This window comes from Drosophila novamexicana, unplaced genomic scaffold, assembly GCF_003285875.2.
Source record: "Drosophila novamexicana strain 15010-1031.04,08,12 unplaced genomic scaffold, DnovRS2.1 tig00004554-arrow-pilon, whole genome shotgun sequence".
Classification (NCBI taxonomy): Eukaryota; Metazoa; Arthropoda; class Insecta; order Diptera; family Drosophilidae; genus Drosophila; species Drosophila novamexicana.
This window is the reverse complement of record NW_020825051.1, coordinates 4,098,036-4,120,139: the sequence shown is the minus strand read 5'-3', so window position 1 is coordinate 4,120,139 and position 22,104 is coordinate 4,098,036. Positions and strand designations below refer to the sequence as shown.

Genomic DNA, 22,104 nt, shown 5'->3' with positions numbered 1-22,104 from the left:
AGGGACGGGCAGATAACCGTAAAAGAGATCGTTAAAGCTGCGAAAGGTGCTTTTTTTTAGTTTTGGCCATTAGCTAGAAATTTGCTAATGAAATTAATTTCAATTATTTATTAGACAACAGCCACATTTAAGCGTTTCGATTTTATGAAACTGGTTGAAAACGCGCGACTTTTTGACGCGTTTTAAAACGCCACACACACGCCCAGCTGACAATTGCTGTCGCGTTGTTGCGGCTGTCACAGCAAATGACAGGCCCAGTAGCAGACCCCTCCCGCCGTGCCCCACCCCTCACCTGGCGCCCCTTCACTCCCCTGCGTGTGTGTCTCAATCGCATTGAAATCGAAGCAAACACCTTGGCGCTTTTGTTGTTTCCTCCAGCGATTTGTGCTTTTTTGTTTGCATATCGGACTTGGTCAATCCTCGAGTCGCTCGTCTCGTTGCCCAAGCTCATCTCTTCTCATCTACAGGTTTCTTTTTTCTTTGCATGTTTCAGCAACTCTATTAAAAGCGACTCTGCCTTAATTTGCAGTTGCGCAGGGTGTTTAATGAACATCTATTTTCATTTTTTTTTTTCATTTTTTTGTTAATTTTGTTTTTTAACTGCCATTGATTGATTCACTAAATGAATAATTTATGTATTTCTTTGACACTCGCCAAGCGCTGATCTTGAACTTGGGCCGGCTGCGGTCCAGCCATGGTTAATGGCTTTTAACTGTGTGAATTGGAGTCAACAGCTTGCGGTTGAAGTGATTGTTAAATAAATTCAAATTCGTTAAAAGTTTCTAGGAAGAATCTAATTAAATACGTCAAGAGCTTACATATTCCTAAAGCTTCTATTTAAGATAAAAACAAATTCATTTCGTTTTTAGACAACAATTTGTTTTTGTTTTTAGTTTAAACATAGTTTTTAGTACGCGCTAAATCACAATATAATAAAATCACATTTAAACAATAAATTATATACAAAAATTCGTGAACAATTCGTGTCGAGTGTTGTTACATCCATATTATAATATAATAGTAGTAATAATAATAGTACGATTTTTCTCTCTTTTCAATAATAATAAAATACCATCATTTTACATCCTGCCTCAGCCCACCTGCTTGACGGGCGCCTTCGCGGCCCGCCCCCGTTGATAGGTGTAGTAGAGGAGGCTGAGAATTGCCACGCCCATGCCGCCGCAGAGGCCCGCCCAGTGGACTATGTCCAGCGTTTTGAGCGTGTTGATGAGTTTCTTTTTGAAAAAGTTCACCATCTCACCATTAAGTTGTATGCCCTGTAAGAAGTTAGCTGTAGGGTATGCTCGACGAATGTGTGAAAGAGTACTTTTTACTGACCTCCTCCACCCAAATAGCGGGCATCAGCACCGTCGTCAGATTCTCCGTGATGGTAATGCGATTTATACTCTTCAGAAACATATTGAACTGCACCCTCTTGCCACCCTGCAGCGGCGTGCCCGTCAACTACAACATTATAATTCAATATTTAAGACATTAACGTAATTTTATATAAAAACTTATATTTGTGTCAAGGATCTCGCTCACCGTTTGCACGTCGACAAAGGTCTGGTGTTTCTTGGCATCTGGCTTGAGACCTCGTATCATTTTCCTGTACTCATTCGAGGCGCCCAGCATATGAGGCAGCGTCAAGATGACGGGCGCATCTGCGATGAAAATAATTGCATTCATAAGTGTTATATGGTTTTAAGATTTGCATGATATTATAATTAAAATGCCAATGCAGTTGTTAAATATTGTTTACAAAACAAAACAGGATTATTCGACCAGCTAGTCATAAAAAATATATTCGAATCACCTTAATTTTACTTAACAGGTAAAGTTCAATGGATCTGTAGGCCGACTCGGCAATGCCTTTTAACAATAAAATTCTTTAGCACGGAAGTTATGTCTGCGTTTATTTATTTAATATTTATTTATTTAGTATTAGCACTGGACCAATTTGTTGCGAGAATTTCCTCATTTGGTGGGCATAGCAAATATCAAAGACAAATATTTCCAATTGCTGATCATTATGGAAACTGTTTACTCACGTTTTGCCAATTAAAATGCGGCAAGAATCTCAAGTCTGAAACGTGCGGCGGGCAAACAAACACCCAAACAAAATGAGAAATAATAAAATAATAAAAATCATATGGAATTTAATGCTTCAATTTGTAGAGCGGCTCTCGAGTAGATCATAATGAGCCGATGAGCACTTCAGAAGCCATAAAAGCAGCCGTCAACACTTTTCATTTCAAATGCGCAATACAAATTATCTACGCTTGCTGCTGCTTCTCCTTTTTATTCCCCCATGCAATTGCTTGTCTGGAAGTGTTAATTAAGAAATTAACAATAAATGCGAATGCGAATGGGAATGGGAATGGGTCAATAAACGACGCAACTATAGAATATCAGCAGCCAGAAAAGAAACATTGAACTTCGTATACTCTTCTTTGATAGTTAGCTTTCTGCTATAGTTATCTGATATTTGAACAAGATGTAGAAATTGAAGCCTGAACTAACATTTTGCCTGGCACCGCGGGGTAACTAAAATTGCTAATCGGAATTTCAAGACATAACTTTGTTGGTTTACAGGTTGGAAATAATTAACAGATTAATGTACCACATTTGAGCTGTGGAGAATAAATGTGTATATAATGTGTACATCTGACAAAAGTAGAAATTCGTAAATTATTACAATGAAGTTTTTGAGACTGTAGATCTAGTATTCAAGTCTTCAGTCAGTTTCTAAGACCCTCATAAAGAGTATACAAATAAAGATCAAATTCTGCCACGGCCCACATACAACTCTTCCTAATGAAGCTGCAATTTGTTTGAGTTCCTTAGAAAAAAAAACTTTAAATTGCCACTAAAGATGCTTGAAAGGAATTTGCTGTATGAAATTATATTATTTTTGTCGAGCGCATAATTTAAATTGATGGGCTGTGCGTTTGTGAGCCTCCGATTAGCATACATAAGATTTCTATTGGCATTAAATGAAGAGCTTGTTCAAATTTGCATTTGCTGTAGAAACCGAAACCCTAGAAGACAACATTGATTTAGCACTATAACATTTCTGCAACTAAACGCATGTCGCGTAAAGGTGTAGGGAGGGGGGGGAGGGGATTCTACAAATAGTTTAAATTATTCAAAGATTTGCATATGAAACATAATATGATATCAAGAGCTAAACAAACACGTTAATTTTTTGGTCGTGGCGTAAATAATCATGCCAAGCATTTCCGGATTTTCTGGAATTGCTTTTGCATATATTATTTTATTGGAATCCTGAACGTTATACATATTTTATTGCCAGTGTCTGCGATACTGAAAGTCGATATCTGTTGTTTAATTTTGGCTGTGACAAACGCGGCTAGCTAAGTATTAATATGGCCAATTGAACAGTTTGCTGTGTCAACTGGTTTCTACCACCTCGTTGGGGGAGTCTAATTAATGCCCATATTAATGGCCCTGGCGGTCGTTAGCATAACAAATAAAATACCTTAAAGAGCTGTCAAATGTTCACTTTATAAACATAAATAAGGTGTCAATTAAATTAAATCGGATTTATATAATCATAACCGATAGCAAAATGAATACAGAAGTCTACGCATGGGGTCGGATTAATGTGCATTAATTAAACATTTAAGCGAAACCTTAAACACAACTATTAAACGGTTAGTAGCTATGTTTTTGTTTACATCTTTTACTAAATTGAGCAAGAGATTTAATCTAGAAGAAAATTCGTTTCCGTAAATAACTTAATTCAAAAGATGCTTAGTTTTGACATATTTATCACAGTTAAAAGTTTTGAAAGGTAATTTTTCAGGAATTTGAGAAGTTTTTACGTAGGAAATGTTGCGATTTCAGCAAGAATTTGGCGTAAACCTTAACAAGCCCTTTACTAGATAAGGGAGAAGGCTTAGATATAGAATCAATTTAGAGAACAGACCATGATAGATAAAAGTCTAAAAAGGACATTAGCCATAAATCATCTCAAGCTTTCACTCACCCAAACAGGTGGTCAGATCCAGAGCACCCGCATAGAGACATCCATTTTTGCGCTTGATCACATTCGCCAGCTTGTCCACGCAGAAGCATTCGTTGTCGTGTTCGGGCCCGATGTCGTTGATGAAGTTCTCGCCGATTGAGTACCTGAAGCCAGGTATGCCTTGATACTGTATGTCCGACTGATAGAAGAGCTGCACCGAGCGACAAATGTCAGCGCTGAATATGTACATGGAGTCGCCGCGCTGGCGAAATGGGGGATACGAGGAGGCGTCGGTGCCGTTGATCTGGTTACAGACAGAAGTTTCGCCCTCGGTGCTGCCATTGAGCCACACCTGTAGATTGTGTGAGTCGTCGAGTTTCTGGATCTCCAGCACCTTTGTGGCATCGCCCTTGCCCGTGTGCACCTCGTACACCTCGTGACCGGAGCCGTTTTTCTGAAAGACAAAGAAAAGATTGAGGCATGTGAGTGGAAATATTCTGGCTTGTTAATGGGTTACTCACGTGTCCAAAGAAGGAGAAGGCCAAGCTGCCATCGCTTTGCTCGCGTATGGTCTTGGAGCCGCTCTCCTTGATCTGGTTGCAAATCGCCTTGGCGATGCCCTGGGGATTGATGCAGAAGCGCACCCCATCGAACAGGTACTCGCGCACCGAGGTGTGCACGAACATGGAGCGAGGATCGTTGAAGACGGCCTTCAGATTGGCATTCAGATGGACCAGCAGCAGGGCCAGACCCGGATCATTCTCGCTAATCTGCAGCACAGACTGTAATGAGAGCAGAATCAAGGACATTTTTGGGTAAGTCAGTACGGGAATTGGGGAGTTCGGGAACAGAAACCAGGCAAGCATTAGCATAGCAGGTAGGGTAGGCGGCGCATAGAGGGGCGTGTCGGTTAGCCTTAGAGCTTGTGTTAAACGAAGCGTTCACCAAATTAGTAGGCAGTTAAAAACTTATATGTACTGTAATTAATTGCTTTAAATAATTGTAAATGTAGTTGACTGACAGCCTAGGCAATTTGAACTTAAATTTCAATTTATCAAAATATATTTACAATTGTGAGTAGAATTTGAACCAAGGTTCATGCCAATCAATATGCTTTGTGTGCTAGCGTACTTGAGTTTAATGAGCAAAATTGTAATTATCAAAAGCATGCACATATGTAGATACAACTGACAAGATAGTTCAACTTACTTTGACATCTTCAATAAGGCTGACTAAGATGCCGTTAACCCAGCTAAAGGGCGCTATAATAGTTATAGTTAATATAAGTACATTAGTTACCATAAACAGCCGGTGACCTTTAAGCCGCCAGTTCTAACTCGCGGCTTAAAAGCCAAGGTTTGTTAGTATAAACGTACTATCTCAATACTTATAAAGCTGGTTAAGCAATAATTAATATACTCGGCACATTTTATTTGTTACCGACCTAACTCAAACTCTTAATTCAAGCTGTAGCAGCTCCAATTAATCAGATTAAAGGCTTAATTGCTTTACGCATGTCTGGGGTGAAATCATAATTAATAACTATAAAAGCTTTGAAATCGATACAGCCATATCGGCTGACCATCATCGGGCGTAAGAACAAAGTAAGGCCCAAAACAATAGTTAAATTAAAAGCATGCGTAGATTGTATCTGCAAATGTATCCATTACCAATTGACTAACCATACTTATATAGAAGTGTACATCACTTAAGCTCATAAAGGCTAGCAACCATTTGGGTCAATGTTTAATTAGTTGACTCAATCAACCCGAAACCCAAACCAAATACCAAATAAATCCAAGCCAGACCAACAACATTGACCTATGCCCATAAACAACATGCTTGGGCAGGTCTAAATGGCTTGTCCATCATTCCACTCCTTTACCATTTTGAATATATAGATATATATATTTGTATTTATGCTTGGCTTTATAGAATTAGTAGTGAATAAAATTACTTTACGTTTCCCTCGTATGCGCTCCATCAGACGCTTTAGAACTCGGACGCCGGGCGTGCGATTCAATCGCGAGTTCAATCTATTCGCAAAACCCTGTAAGATATCTGTGATTTCTCTTTCGAATACTTGCAAAAAGGCCTGTAAGATGTGTCAGAAGATTAACAATGCGATCACAATGCATAATACTCAATTATCTTTCGTATCATAGCAGATAATAATTCCAACTTTATTCATACTTACATTCATGTGCATATTGAGAGCCACAATGCGATCACTTTGGGTATAGGGAGCCGAGGCATCCTCGTCGAAGTCAAAGTGCACGTTCTGCACGTAGGTGATCTTCGAGCCGTCTCGCGAGAAATGCTTGACCTTCTTCTGGCGATATTGTCTGTGCAAATAGTTACTCATTTAGCCAAGAAATTGTGGGTACAGCACACTTAACTTACCTGTAGACATATGGCCCGATTTCCTCGACAATGGGTATGGCGCCATTCTGTATCATATCGGGATTCGTGACATTGAATATATATACCTTGAAGTTCAGCGGTTGGGGTAGGTTCACAAAGCGTTTGTACTGCTCCGAGCCATCGGCTATGATAACGCTCTAAAGGTGCGAAATGAGATGAAATATGATATTATAATTACATTTCATATTTATCAGCTTCAAGAAGCTGATTTCACAATTTATCGCCTGTCGACTTAGCCGCCAAATTATGATCGAAATGATGAATTACTGGCCATAAGAATCGGATCAACGTCATCGACACGAACCAGTTTTTTTCTCTCTCTCTCATTATATTTAACTGAAAACAAATGCTATGTCAACAAGGCATTGCATTTCGTTTTGTTAATTATTTTTTTAATTGGCGTATAAACATTCTTTTCGATTTTTTAAGACGCATTTACATTTGAATTTTTTATCAGAGTGCAATGACCGCAATGCCTAACAGAAAAACAATTTTGTTTATTCGATTAATCGAGACGATATTTAAGGCGCCTCAAAAAATGCCTAACTGCCAATATTTCGCGGCAATTTGTATGTCAACTTGTGACCCTGTGAACAAATTAACACTGAAAAACTAAAAAGTGGGCGCCTTCACAAATATTTACGATTCCCGCCTGTTAAGGTAAATACATGATCAAAATTGGCAAAACTAAAAGACTGAAAAGCCGAAAAACATGACCAGCAATATAATTTTATAGTGCCTCGTACATGGTATATATACTATTGCCAAGTACATGATACAATTGAGGAATTGTCAAAAGATCTTCGAAAACCATAAAAATAACCACAACGATTTCAAGGTCAATGCACACACGTACACGCACACACAAATGCACAGCGCAGCCGGCGACGCGGCGACTGCGCAGTCGGCATATGAGAAGAGCATACAAAACGTTTGATTAACCTTAAGAGCTGCTGAGCGAAGAGAAGAGAGCCGAAGACCAGACACAGCAACAACAGCAACAACCAATCGCAGCGACGCATTGACACTGGCCCAAAATTCAATCAGCAGCCAAACAAGATAATAATAATAAAAAACAAAAAATAAGCAAAACAAAAATTTAAACAAAATAATTATTGCGAAATTGACCAATTTTAACAATTTGACTACAACAACAACAACAACGGCAAATCAAAGTCAAAGCAAGCGCCAAAACGTGACTGAAATAAAAAAAAAAAAACAAACCTTTTCGTATGCAAATGCTGAGATCAAGCGCGTCTCAGCGGGTTCAGCGGGTTCATGGGTTCAGCTGGACAGAATGTGCTCAGTCGCTGGGGTCAATGCGGCGTATGCGTAATATTTATGTGCGTTAACTTTCTAGAAAACTGACGTGTTAATCGCTTGGCATTGCTGTTGCCTGCTGTTGGCCCAATTGCACAATCGTTTGGCCATCAATTGCTTTGAATTTCAATTGGTTTTTTATTTTTATGTTTTTTTATTTGCATTTTGAATTACAAATAGAAATGGCCTAAAGGCTGCCTTCAACTTGAAGGCGACACATTTGGTTGGCGGCAACCTTTAACATTAACTTGACTTTTTTGGCCATTCTAGATTGCAACTGAAAGATATGCGGCACACGGAACCGCGTACAATGGGCCATAAAACACACAAAACATAAGTTGACCTTACCCATGGGCGCTAGCCGGCAAGGTTTTCAACTCGAAAAAAACACAACGCATGACAACCCTAAAAGCGCAATTAATGCGACTTGTGGCCACCATGGGCAGGGCCAGGGCAGGGCAATTAAAAAGCGCTGCGGCACATTCTAATTACAATAAACAGCCTCAGATCTGGCAATGAGTCAGTGCCCAAGCAGATGCCTTGAGAATCCAAAGAAGATGTCACACTTTAAGTATTAAGTCATAAAAATATAGACGACGGTTTGGGCCTAGAATTCGGGTGTTAAAACATGAAAACATTTGTAATTGTTTCTATTATAGGTACAAATATAGCCCCAAACTACACAGAGAGAAAAAGGCAGGCTCTTCTCAATACTTTTCGTACATGATTGTATAGAGAATAGAGCTAAAAGTTCTTGAGTTAATTATAATTCGTACTTCATTTCAGATAAGCTCTTAAAGGTCTTAGTATAAGTATATCTTGAATCAAGTAATTCAAGCTTTAAGAAGTCAAGAATAAAAGTTGATGAAATACTAATTCGTTCTTAAATTTACCCTAATAAGGCTCAAAAACGGAACAAACAAAGCTTAATTCAAGTATTTTCATACTTAAAAAGTCATACTTAAAATAAGAATATCATACTTAAATCAAGTATTAACGGTCTTACTTTTTGACCATTTCTAATTGATTCAAGTACAAAATTCTTAATTATTTCTCTCTCTGTATACTTAACTAGCATGTAACTCTATGGGTTAGACAATCCAACTTTCATACACCAGGGATGGGTACCCATTATTAAAACCTGAATTCGTGTTTAGCGTGCGGGCTGAGTGCAATTGTCAGACATCGAATACATCTGATAGTTGCATTTAAGTATATAGTTACATATAGATGGTATCTGGTCTGTTTTGGCCAGCAATTTGATGGGCCCACACGCTGCACTCGTTAACGGCTTTTCCTCTATCGAATGTGGCATGTTCTGCAGCGTCATTCGTGGCGATAATGAAGCGCTGTCGTAACTATGTAGATCGGTGCGATGTTTTGCAACTGTCTGTGGGCTATAATAATGAGTTGTGGCTGCCTTTTAAATGTAATAGCTTCATGTTCTTTTGAAGGTCAGCTTTGACACCGACAACCGGCATGTTTAAAGTGCATTAAATGACAAAAACTTTAAGCATTCTGAAGCTCATTCACACGAAGTCAAATTTGACTAAGAATTTTAATGGATTTTGTGGAGCGGACGCGAGTTTGACAGTTATTTTTGAAGCATGTTGCAAAAATCTCTTTGATGGACTCAACTTTAGTCAAATGCTTCTACGACTTGGTGAATGTTATGCAATAGGTTATATAAGATCTCAAAATGATGATCAGAAAGAATAAGAAATAGAAGAAGGGCCATCTTCAGCATGACGAATGTTTTATATCCTTGTGGACATTTGGCCTTCTTTAATGTCCTTTACAAGGGCATAAGAAATGTTACTACCCTATGCAACATTTTAAATATAATAATGTGCATCTTTCCCAGTTGCTAACTTCTATTCCGAACAAATCCTGTGACTTTTGCCGTTTCTATAATGTATAAAGTTTATTTTAGCTGTGCGCAATACAAATTAATCACAACTGCCAAGCAAACGTTAGGTAAACTAACAATAGAGAACTTTTGAGAAATTCTCAAAATTAAGCCTGGGCTTGTTAGCTCAAGTATTTGCTTATTAGAATACACAAAATGTCGAAAAATTGTAGATGTTGGATACTGAAGAACAAAACCCTAACAATTCAACGCATGCAAGACTGAAAGCTGGGCTTGCACCAAACTGGCGGGCTTAGAATATAACTCCAAATCAAACCAAAAATTATATAAGAGACAACCCAAACATTGCGTTTGGCCAACCATATTTTGAGTACAACGGGGAATCGTAAATTAACAATTGAAATGTTTCATTAAAAATTTGAAAGTACATACAAAATCAAGGCTTAAACCAAAAACCAGCTTCTTGAAACGAACCAAAAACCGGCTGCTTGAAACGAATCGACAATTTGGTTGAGCCCTTTTCGAAAATACTTTCGCATAGCTATACGATAACAATATTGACTTCAATGCATAAGTCAAAACTCTCCCAAATTCCACTAACCAACGTTAGGGTATAGCCAGTAAATAAACATATTTGAATGTCTAATTCCAAAGAGTCAGTTGCTTTGTCTGTTTTTTTGCCAAGAGAAATTGCGGCTTAAAGCTGTGAATATTCGAGAAAACATAGCGAGGCGCTGAATCAGCAAAGCTCGAAATTAGCAGATACATAAGTACTTAAAGATACACAGATATGTATATTAAAGATACACACAGATATGTATCTTGAAGATACACAAATATGTATCTTAAAGATACACAGATATGTATATTTAAGGTACACAGATATGTAGCTTGAAGATACACAGATATATATCTTTAAGAACCTTTAACAATTATTGCCCTGTTCAGGTTCTAACAAGTATTCAAACTGAGCGCGGCTAGTTGTTGGGGCGTATTTGTTGTGACTCACCTGTTCGACCTTTTTGTGTATCATGATGGGGAACAGCGACCAGCCGCAGTAGGCTCCCAGCACGGCAACGATGACGCCCAGGGCGCTGACAATCAATGACCAGTGCAGCATATTGCAGTTCCAATAATCTATCACCAATCTAAGAGCAGAGAGCAGCCGGCACCATGGGCCAACTGATTAGCCGGGAGTGAGGGGAGGTTAGGGCTAGCGACAGCTGTTTAATGAACGTCTCTTGCCGGCAGCTCAATCAGAGCATAGTTTAAGAGATTTATGTATTGGATTGGACTCTCGCAGTTGCCTGACCTACGCCAAGACAGCAGCTGCCACTTGTTGTTGCTGTTGTTGTTGTTGTTGTGGTGGCTGTTGATGGTCGCCAGCGTCGGGTGCCGAAACAAAGCGCACTATTTATAAGATATATACGCGCTTTCAGGTTTTGCCTTATTGTTATATATACACCTTTATTTTGAAATAAACAAGTTGTTGAATGCGCTGCTCCGCGATGCGTTGGGTTAGTTTTGGTTTGGTTTGGTTTAGTTTTTCTGTTTGCTTTGCTTTTCCTCTCGGTGTGTGCTTTATATGTACCCATACATATATGAGAAGTATTGTAATTTATAATGTCTTTTATTTTTTGCTGCTTTTTATTTTTGTTGTATCTTTTGTCGTAGTAAAAGTAGCAAAAAAACTAGTTTCTGCGCCTCGTCGCTTGTTAGGTGAGAGCTTATTTTTGTGCTTTAAATAATTTTGAAAATAATTTTTTGATAATTTTTTTGGCTAATTTATTTGGGTCAACACTTTGACGCGCCGAAGCTCATCCACAAACTGACAGCACAGGATAATAGCGGCACATATTTATTTGTTCATACACACACACATACACGCTCGCAAAGCAAAAGTAACATTTGTGAAGTTCAGATTGTATCTGGTGCCAGGAAAGTAACAGGGTGTTTGCGGTTCGGGCGCTCTGCCGTGCCAAAGGCTGCGATAAAATCGCCGCACATTTATTTAACGGGCGCACGCGAATGTATGAGGTCGAGCGTTGAGAATTGTGGATTGAGAATTGAGAACTGAGACTGGGCAAATACGATTTTCACTTTGTAATTGAATTGTTTTGCCGTTAATGACCGGGTATTTCGATAATTCGGACTCGTAGATCGTAGCGCGCTACCAACGCGCCGCATGGAACAACCGTAAACGACTGCCAAAGTTCAAGACAAGCTCTGAGCGTAGCGGCGTCCACTGCGACGCTGAGCTTGTGAGCCGTCAGCCATGCCCCTCGGCCTGCCCGCCCTCCGCCAGCGATCAGTCTGCATAGGTAGTCGCCCTATACGTATATTTATGTGCCGAGAGAGAGAGAGAGGGAAAGAAAAAAAGAGAACGAGCGACGCATTGACAGCTCGAAGAGCTTGTCGCGAGGGCTAACTGACCTGAGTCCCGGGTCTTTAATGATGCTGCAAGTTGTTGTCGAGTTGTCGAGTTGTTGTTGTGGCTGCTGATGAGCAAGACGTTGTTTTTGTGTAATTTGGTTATAAAAATTATGGGCGGCCCATTAGCAAATTAGTGCAACTATTTTTTTGTATATTCATTTTTATGCATATTTAAGCTTTGAAGTTTAGTTTATAATTGCCTTTATTAGCATAGAGTTAAGCAAGGCTCGAAGAGCGTGATTTAACAAAATAAATACTTTCATATTTAAGCTTAACAATTAAATGTTTATCCTATCTTGCGCTTAGTTTTAAGGTCAGCTCATCAACATTCTCTGCCTCTGCCTCTGCCGCTGCCTCTGCCTGAACTGACCTGCACAAGAGCCAACTCCATTTAAGGTGCTGCCAACTCACGTTTTTTTTTCTTTGGCCCGCTTACGCTCTTGCGCTCCTCTCTCTCTCTCTCTTTAACCGCCGCGTGGGTGCACTTGGCGAGAGCCCCAAGAAAAAAATAAATACCAAACGCATTAACAGGTTTTTTTTTGGTTTTGTGCGTGCCATGAATTTTGTATATAATAAATTTACAACAACAACAAGCGGGCGAAGCTTTTGTTGAACTTGACACGATTGTTGTTGTTGCTATCATGTTGTTGTGAATTTACAGTTGTTGTTGTTAATATAAATTGCTTTTCGTTTGCGCTTGTGTTGTTGTTGCCATAGTTGTTGTGCAAAAATGTAAGGCTTTAAATATTAAACAACAGCAAAACGCAGCGCTAATTAAACTTAAACCAACGGGAGATGCGAACAGTAAATGTGAAGCGAAACGAAATGAATAACATGACAAATGAATAGTTTGGACAGTGTGTGGGGTGGGGTGTGTGGGGTGCGTGGGGTGGGGTGTGGCGCACATTATCAACATGCATGTTATGCATATCATAACATTATATTTAATTTGTTGTGTCATATTTGTTCTTGTTTCTGAGTTAACAGCCAATACAAATGTATACAGTGATATACGTGCCACGCCCACATCAAAACAGTTATTTGTTAACATACTATACATACCATTCATGAAAGCCATAACTTATAAGAGTACATAAATACTTACAAATTAATTAAATTTGAGATAAAGCTTTCATCCTGTTCACGCTTTTGGAATATTATAATCAATTTTCTATCTTGAACCCTACGTTAAGCATTTGAAAATGAACTAAAATCTAATCGAATATAGAACCAAAAGTTGAAATCCACGGCAGCCGCCCATTAGCATCCTGGTGAGAGTCCCTATGCCAAAAAAATAGGCTTTCATTTATTTAAGCTTCGAATTATATTTTTCAGCATTTTAACTTCCACAAATATCTTTGGAAATCAGTTTGAGGTCGACCGTTTGGTAAATAAAAAAGGAATTTACGAACATTTTTCGCGAATTTTCCACACTTGCGGGTGGAATTCCCGAAGACCCTAAACTATTGATATTCTTATCAGAATTTAAATGAATTCATAAAATTTAACAAGCTCATTTGGCAAACCTGTTACACTTTTATTTTTAATTGTGTATTTATTCTTCCTTTTTTTATGCATATGAATTTAATTGTTAAATTTTATTTCCAGGCATTTAATTTTCTTAAAGTTTGCTTTCTTTTGTGCCCTCTTTAGCTGTTCCCTCATTATATGCGGCCACCCACTGGCGCCCGTTCTGGCAGACTTGAGAGTGTTTTGTGTTAATTATTTTGTAGCATTATCCACAGTTAGCCTAGTTTTGAAGGGCCCTGAACCCAGTTTCTTATTTGCGTGCAGCTCGCTGATATCGTTATTTAAATATTTATTGCATTTTTTATGCCTTGCTTGCCACTTGACTACCAAGCAGAAGCAACCAGCATATCCTCACTAATACAAACACACACACAAATACACACACACACACACTAGCACACACACATACACACACTCAGTGTGTCCCCCTTTTGTGTGACCTACAAATTAAATTCAAATCTTGTGTAAATACCGAAGGCAAAGAAACAGTTTGTGTTGCACAAATTGATTGCATGTGTCCTGGACGACTTGCAAGAAAAGAAAAATGTGGAAATCTGCGGAATTTGATAAAATGATGTATGAAATTTCACACGACAGGAGACTGGCTGTCGGGCTGTCAGGCCGGAATATAATAAAAAACAATCAAATATAAGTAGGCGGCACGCCATGCAAACATGTACTATATTCTCATCGATGGCATGCGACGGCAATTCCAATTTATAGATAATTTGATACGAACTGTCTGTCAGTCAGTCAGTCGGTCGATCAGTCAATCAGTCAGTCAGTCTGCCAGTCAGTTATTCGGTGACTCAAAGTGCTGCCAACTAGCACAAGGACATCGGAGGCGTAACTTTGTTTATGCGCGATTCGGAATGCATTTCTAATGTGTATTGTATTATGCTTGCAACTGCAATTTGCTAGCAGTTGCCATGAATATTTCAAGTCATGAACTTAGATGGTGGGTGCGTGCCCCCAAATAGAATACAACAAAGCTGCAAATGCAATTAAATGGATTAAACGACAGCCAAAGGTAGCGAGCCCCAAATGAGGCCAACGCGGCGTATGAGCAATACGAGCCGCCGTCTCTCGTAGGTGAGTATTCACTCTGTGTGTGTGTGTGTGGTTGTTGCAGGGTGTGCCTGCCACTTCATAGAACAATGCCAGCAGCCTGTGGCAGTCACAACATGAACATTTGCCCCGCCCCTGCTCGCCCGCCCATCAACAGCCTGTCATTGTCTAGGGGCAGGCACTCCAAGGTGCATGGACATCAGTCGTGGCCAAAGCGGGCGAACGTCCGATTGATGAGCAGCCCGCTCAGCTGCCTGCTGGCGAAAACTGTGTCATATAGAGTGCTAAAAGATTTATGTCCGTCTCTAATCCTGCCTCCTATGACTGTCTCTCCATCCCGTCTAGTGCTCTCAATAAGTGGCACAAACGACTGACGCTCACCGCAGGCTTAAGTGTCTCCAACTGCCAGACAGCTCATGTGTGTTTCTGTGTGTCTCTCTCTATGTGTGTGTGTGTGCTATAGTTTTTCATTTCGCATTTCCTACTGATTGTTGTTGTTATTGTGGCTGATGTGTGCCCTGCAGCAAAGCTATTCTGCATAATTGCCGGGCCCGTCTCGTTGAATGTGTATTGCCGTTTGACCCCATAAGAGTAGCTCTCACAGAGCACTGCTCCTGAACTGAGCCAATTGGTTGGAATTTGTTTCGGATTTGTATAGCTGATGTTGGCCATGAATAATGTAGACACTCTGTGGGCTAAGACGAGGTTATTGCCTATCCAAATGAACTTTGAGCGCAGGCAGATAAAACAATTAATATTAAAGTGGTTTCTGGAAATGACTTAGAGTTGGAGCAAGAAGAAGCTTCTGTCTCGAGCTGTACTTTATTCTTAGCTTTAATAAACTATATAAATAATCAAACTCTTCATCTAAGCATATTTGATAGATGCAAATGTTGGTGAGCAATCGAATATAGCCCGCATATTGTATATAAAAATATGTACGACTTGCCATATTTTCGGGTACAACGGGCATATGTAAATTTAAAATTATGTTGCTTTATTAAAGTGCAGAAATTATGTGGTTAACTAACTTTTAAGCCAAGAAGTTGAGGGATGTGAAAAAAACAGCATCAGCATCAGGCGAGCCCCAAGATAGAGAGTTGTTTTGAAATTTCAGCAGTTTCCATTTTCTTGGCTTTGCAGACCCGATTTAGAATAAACTTAGCTTGCCCAAAAAGCTGATAGAAGTTGCAACGGCTTTAAAAGTTGCAAAGTGCTCCTTTGGGCACATAAAATTTATTTATTTCCTTACCTATGAACCTGCTCTTAAGTTGCCTTAAAGACTGCGCCAGGTGCTGCACAACATCTCTATAGGCCTTGCAGTTCGTAGTTAAAGCCTTTGTCGACAAATTGCGCAATTTCGCCTAATCAGTGGACTGCATAAATCGTCAGTTGGCTCTGCAACAGAATTCAATTGAATTTGCCAACAAATTCCACTTAACGTCAGCGTACGCTACCTGCACAATAATTCCATAAAATGAATTACTGCGCATTAAGATAACGCACACAGACACACAGCCTCACACACACACACACACGCATGTACACAGATGCTGTACACAGTTGCAATGGCAGTCGTTGTCCTTCGAAGCAGACAACCCAGGGACGCGGTGCAGCCTGCAATGCTGGAGGCCAAATGGCTAGAAGCAACAAAAAAGAGCAGGCTGAAATAAAAGTAATGACAATAAGGCGCGAAAAGCGCGCTCGGAAAATCCCAGCAGCGTATTCAAGGCAATCCAAAAACAAGCCCCAAACCGCGCGCTATGCGGGCGTATGCGCCATAATAACACGCATACGCCGCGTTGTACGTGCAAAATCAAAACATAAACCAAGCGTAGCCCCAAATCTAGTAGCTGCACTGGCTTGTGCGGCATTTGAATGTGTGTGTGTGTGCGCGCATGTGAGTGTAGAGGGAGGATTTGGGTTGGGGTTGTTTTTATTTGGGTTTTTCGCTGCACTTCGTGTCAAGCTCGTGAACGGCATTTTGCGAGCGCGTGACCAGCCGCCGAATGTGAGAGAGTGCAATAGAGAGAGTGAGAGAGAGAGGGAGGGATAGAGAGCGAGAGCGAGCGTGCCGAAGGAGTTTCCCTACATGCTGATGATGATGATGATGATGTTGTTGTAGCAACATAATCGCACTTCGTGCAGCGCTGGTAAATTGCATTTGCGTTTCGTGAATTCAGTTTTCAGTTCTGTTTCAGTTTCGAGTCCGTGCAGGTGCCTGCGAGCGAAGCCAGCGCCAGTGAGCCAGAGCCAGAGCCAGTGCCTCGGCCGAGTGCAGAAGTTTAGCAAAGCCAAGTAAAAGCAAACAAGTGCAGTTATTTGTATGTATGTGCATGTGTTTATGTATGTGTATATGCCCCCGCCGTAGCATAGATACTGAGATACCTACACATTTTCAACGCCAGCCGCCTGAAAAGTGAAAACAAACCAGGCCAGTGCAAAACTAAACTCAAGTAAAACATAAAGGAAAATAAGTTAGAAAATCGAGAACTGAAAGTTCTTGAATTTCTCGGTTAATTCCCTGGCATAGTTTTGATCAAAATACGACGCACAATCTGCACAGAGACAATGTCGACGCTGCCATTCCTGTTGAGCGTTGCTGACGAGCTGGACAACATCCATACGCAATCGTATCTAGATGACTTTGGTCTGGGCTTCCATCCGCATCGTCAATATTATCGCACGCCAACTATACAGCTATCGCTGCCGGCCAGCACGGACTGGACTGGACGCACCGATTGGCAGGGACGACATGCGCGCTTTCGCAGCTACAAGTTCTACGATGATTCGCAGAACAATCTCGAGGAGGAGCAGGACCAGGAACAGGAGGCGGAGCAGCAGCAGCAGCAGCAGCAGAGCCTGCAGCACGAATTGCAGCTGGAACATAGGGAGCACAACAAAGATCACCACCAGCAGCAGCAAACCCATCCACAGCAGCAGCAACAACAACAACAAGCTCACACTGCCAACATGGTCAAGTCGAACTCACATGATGTGGGCGTAGGTGGGCTGGGTCTTAATCTGAAGGCCGGCGAGGAGGAGGATGATGAGAACATCGATCGTACTGTGCGCATGTATAATCTGTCCAAGAAGTGCTGCAAGAATTACTATCGCCATGCCCTCGAGATGGATGGACTTGGCGCCAGTGGCCGGAGCAAGTGCAGCAATGCGCGTGCCGAGTGCTATCATTCTGGCTCCAGTTCCGAGGAGAGCCTGCAGAAGGTGCCATCGCCCATAGAGTTTCTCACCTGTTTTCTAGTCAAGAAGACACGGGCACCCAAATGCTCGAGCCATGCTCCAGCTGCCGGCCGTGCGGCAGTTGGGCAGCTCAAGAAGACATAGAACGCGGCCGCGTTGCTGCCAGCAGCAACAGCCACAACAACAATAATAACAACAACAGCAACAACAACAGCATCCGGCTCGATGACATCGACGTCGGCGTCGAAGCGTCGGAGCAACTGCTTCTGAATGTTGGCCAAAGTCGGTGTGCTCTGCGGCCAGGCCTGGAGTTGGCTGCAGCGTTGCGGCGAGCTGCCTAGCTCGGAGCCAACGACGTTGCCTGCAACGCGTCTGGGACGCATTACCTATTAGGCGTCTCAATTGCAGGGGGCGTGGCACACACGACTCACACACACACACACACACAAACACGCACACACGGGCACACAGCAATTAGCATTGAAATTGTTTTAAAGTGCACAGGAATTTGCATAAGGATTCGTGCTGCGGCTTTATTTTTCAGCTAAGGGACAAAGGCCAAAATAAAAACACAACAACAAAAAAAAGGAAGACACTTCGGTTTGAACCAAACACACACACACACACACACACCGAAATTGTTTTTTGAAATTCTTAATAATCGCGACACAACAATTTTTAAAGCCACAGATTTTTACCAAAAATAACGAGAATTTGTTAAGCAAACGTTTTTTATACGAATTTTTTGATACCTAAAAAGTGAAACAAACAGAAAAAACTATTTATATACTTATATATTATATAATATACATATTATACATATTGTACTTGAAAAAAAAAAACGAAACAAAAATCGGGCAAATTTAAGGCACATTGAAAACAACAACAACAACAAACACACTCAGCTTAAATCAGCTCGCACACACACACACATATATACAGAAAAAGTTTCTCGGGGGGTTTTTCGGGGTAAAAACAAAAAAGTTTTTTTATAGCTCAGCAAATGAAGAACTAACAAAAATTGCAGAAACTACCGACAATGTCGGCAAGTGTTAGAGTGGGTTCAGGTTCAGGCTATGAAAAGTGAAACATGTTACAACAAAAAGAAGAAGCAGAAGATGAAGAAGAAGCACTAAGGACATTTAGAGAGACCTTGTGCCATATGTAGCTGCCCATTGAAATGGAAATTGGTTGGGATCGAGTCCAAACTGAGACATTGCAGAATTTACAGATGGTTTTTGATTTGATCTATGCCCAACGTAATATTTCCGTGTTCTTAATGTATTCTAAATGTTGAAAAGGAAAAACCCAAAAAAAAACTAAAACGATACAAACAAAAAGAAACAATATAGTAACATTTTATATATATACAACAACAAAGAGAAAATACATAAATGTAGCTGTTTGCACTTTCAGAGTTTAGTATGAATTAGAACTACAAACATGATATATATCATACTCGGTACTATATATAGTTATATATAACATATGCTCGTTCGATCCTTTGAATGAATGTTATTCAACACACATGGATTTACATAAACTGTACGCGACATGTGTATTATAGTTACATACAAACATATTCGGCGCATTCGGAAGGGAATTTTCGATACGATTTGAAATCCTTTGTGGACTGCGCCCATTTACTGCTAATTGTTACTTGATGTCAATCATAATCGATATAGTTAACTTAAGAGCTCTCTCCCAAAACATGACAAAGTAGCAAAAAGTGTTGAACTCTAATCGCAAAAACACACTCACATCTATTGTAGAGCCGGCAGGCTCCATTATTATTGCATAGATTAGCGTTCATTTGAAAATCATCCTCTTCTAAGCACTCTACAAATCAAGCAAGGCATATCATATGGAAAACTTCAGCTAAATCGAATACATATTTAACTTGAAAATTTAATAAATGAATGTGTAACGAATGCGACTGCAGCTCTTTTATCTTACTATTTTTTTTAATCTTTTTAAGCTTAAAGATTTGCGCATTTTATGGCATACGTTTGGCCTTGAGCGCAGACAAGGACATGTGGCGTGTCCTTCATGCCATAAACGAAAACTTGACACTCGCATTAATTTGCCACGCGACACTCTAAAGAAATTACCAACGTCAAACTCAAAAATTTCAAGTGCAACAAAGTAATGGAAGACAAAATTGTGACCTTTGCTCAAAAGGACGACGACAAGCAAATGGCATGTCCTTTCGGCTCGCCTCGCTTCGCATGCATATGAGCTAAACTCCGGCTGCGGCTGCTGCTGCGACTATCCTGGCCCTGGACATACCAAGGATCCGACGTCAGCATTTCTTTTGGAATTTCAAATGAGCTGCAGTGACAGCGTCGCTGCGACACGACCTCCGACCTCCGACCTCCTGTCAAGCCTTCAGACAGCGCGCATCAAAGAGCGCATCGCACACCACATTTGTGCCACCTGCACCACATTCACTTTCCATTTCAGCGGCTCGCTTCTTTCTATTGGGTTCAATAGCACAACACAAAAATAGACTAATTTTGCATGTGGCACACCCTCACCCTTTCCGCAACCCCCTGGGCTGGGCTTATAAATAAAAGCCTGTTTCTTTTCGTATGCAAACAAGTGCAAGCACATTGTGGGCGTGGCGGGGGCACCGGAATGGACAAAAGGAAGTGTATTTCTTCTGTTATACCCTGTACGCATTAAGCGAGCACAGTGAGGGTATGCTAGCACATTAAGTTGCCTTAGCTGTGATTGTCTCTCCAACTGACCCAAATGTTGTATGCATATTCTTGTGGCTGTCTTCACAGTTGAAAATCTTGACTTCCTTGTAGTACATTTTCCAATTTTGGGTAAATAGCCTTAATCTATACCCGTTTAGTATCTGCTAGTTGAACACTTTCAACTACCACAAAGTTGTTTTTGATTTTTGTCTTCCCAAAACAGAACTGAAACTTTGTACGTGCTAGCTCTAGTCGTGTCTCTGGTTACTTGACGTTGTTGCTGCGGCCCTTGCTGCGCTTTTCCTTCAATGAAGACAAGGGGGGAGACGTGGTGTAGAGGCGCGCGATGGTGCTTGCCCGCACGGCCAATTACAGTTTAAGTTGGGCCGTGCCGGCCCGTCTTCAACTTGGGCAATGGCACCGCATTGCAGTGGCAGCTGTGGCAGCCTGTGACGCGCTGCTCCTGGGTTCGCCTGCACCATAACACAAAAAAAGGTTGCCCTTTTGTGGTTGACTACCTTGGCGACTGCTTGGCCGCAATTTATTGGTGAACCCAATTTGCCAGCTTGAGTCTTGACTTACGTCCTTCAAACTCTGTGCCCCTTCGACTGGTGCAATGCCCTGCTTGTTTGTGGGTCCATCAGTCTAAATGCTTTGATTGATTTGCCACGCCCATTACTAGTTCTCTATTTCGTCAGTTTAAAATTCGCTGCGCAGTTTATTGATTCGCTGTAATTAGTTTGACACGAATTTGATTAAGTATACGCGAACGCACGCGTAATTACGTATACGTAATTTGTGCGGCTTCACAATATTTTCTGTAGCATACTTTCAGGGTTCCGCATAAAATTAATTTAAATCAAATTTTTGTGCACAGCGGCTTATTATGCAGCGTTTTTTTTTTTGGTTTTTAATTGGAAAACGCGCAAATTAATTGGTTTTAATATTTAAACAAAACATTTTCTTTAGCTGCACACAACTCACACTTTCGCAACTGATTTTCGTTAATAATTTATAAGCGCACTGAACTAATGTATTTTACGGCGGCGTTGTTAAAGCCACATAAAATCGAGAAAAGAACTGATAATTCTGCAGATGTTGTCGCTGCTGAGGTGAGCTGCTGCTGCCACTGGCATTTTGCCCGCTGGCTGAAAAAATTGTGGCGCGCAAATGAGCGAACATTTAAGGCCATAAACTAAATGCAAGTATTGCACGCGCCGCAGTTGTAATAGGCTATACGAGATGCATCTAGAAAACGCCCACACCCAGACTCAGATGCAGCCCCACCCGCCTGGCGGCAGCGCGTGCCCAAAATCGCGCATACGACCTGTGGGTGGACGCATGCAAAACATGGATTCCACTCAGATCCACTCAATATAGAAAGCGAATCAAATATATAACACAAGGTGTTCTATGAACGGCTGGCAAAGAAAGTGCCTGAATGCGACCCACACCCTTTGGAATTGATCGCTGGGATCGTTTGCTTGGCATTTGATTTGATTTTGCCATAAACTCAAACAAATTAGTCGATTACATAGTTGTTTTTTCTATATAGAATTGTTTAG

General features: G+C 40.8%; 2 protein-coding genes across 3 annotated transcripts; one reads left to right on the top strand and one right to left on the bottom strand.

The window, feature by feature from the left end:
• Nucleotides 1-897: 897 nt before the first annotated feature.
• LOC115769739 (sensory neuron membrane protein 2) lies at nt 898-21,583 on the bottom strand. 2 transcript variants are annotated; one of them, XM_030714679.1, is made up of 11 exons: nt 21,524-21,583; nt 10,615-11,343; nt 6,395-6,552; nt 6,189-6,336; nt 5,954-6,086; nt 5,201-5,253; nt 4,513-4,773; nt 4,013-4,445; nt 1,546-1,664; nt 1,339-1,464; nt 898-1,277 (listed from the first exon to the last, which is right to left on the bottom strand). In XM_030714679.1, exons 2-11 carry the CDS (start codon nt 10,723-10,725, stop codon nt 1,092-1,094), a joined length of 1,728 nt encoding a protein of 575 aa, XP_030570539.1. In that variant the 5' UTR covers nt 10,726-11,343; nt 21,524-21,583; the 3' UTR covers nt 898-1,091. The 2 variants fall into 2 exon arrangements, with proteins under 2 accessions (XP_030570539.1, XP_030570540.1); XM_030714680.1 differs by lacking the exons at nt 5,201-5,253; nt 21,524-21,583 and having other exon boundaries at nt 5,949-6,086; nt 10,615-11,424.
• LOC115769740 (putative uncharacterized protein DDB_G0274435) lies at nt 16,991-18,409 on the top strand. Its single transcript, XM_030714681.1, has one exon. It carries the CDS (start codon nt 17,208-17,210, stop codon nt 17,979-17,981), a length of 774 nt encoding a protein of 257 aa, XP_030570541.1. The 5' UTR covers nt 16,991-17,207; the 3' UTR covers nt 17,982-18,409.
• Nucleotides 21,584-22,104: the final 521 nt, after the last annotated feature.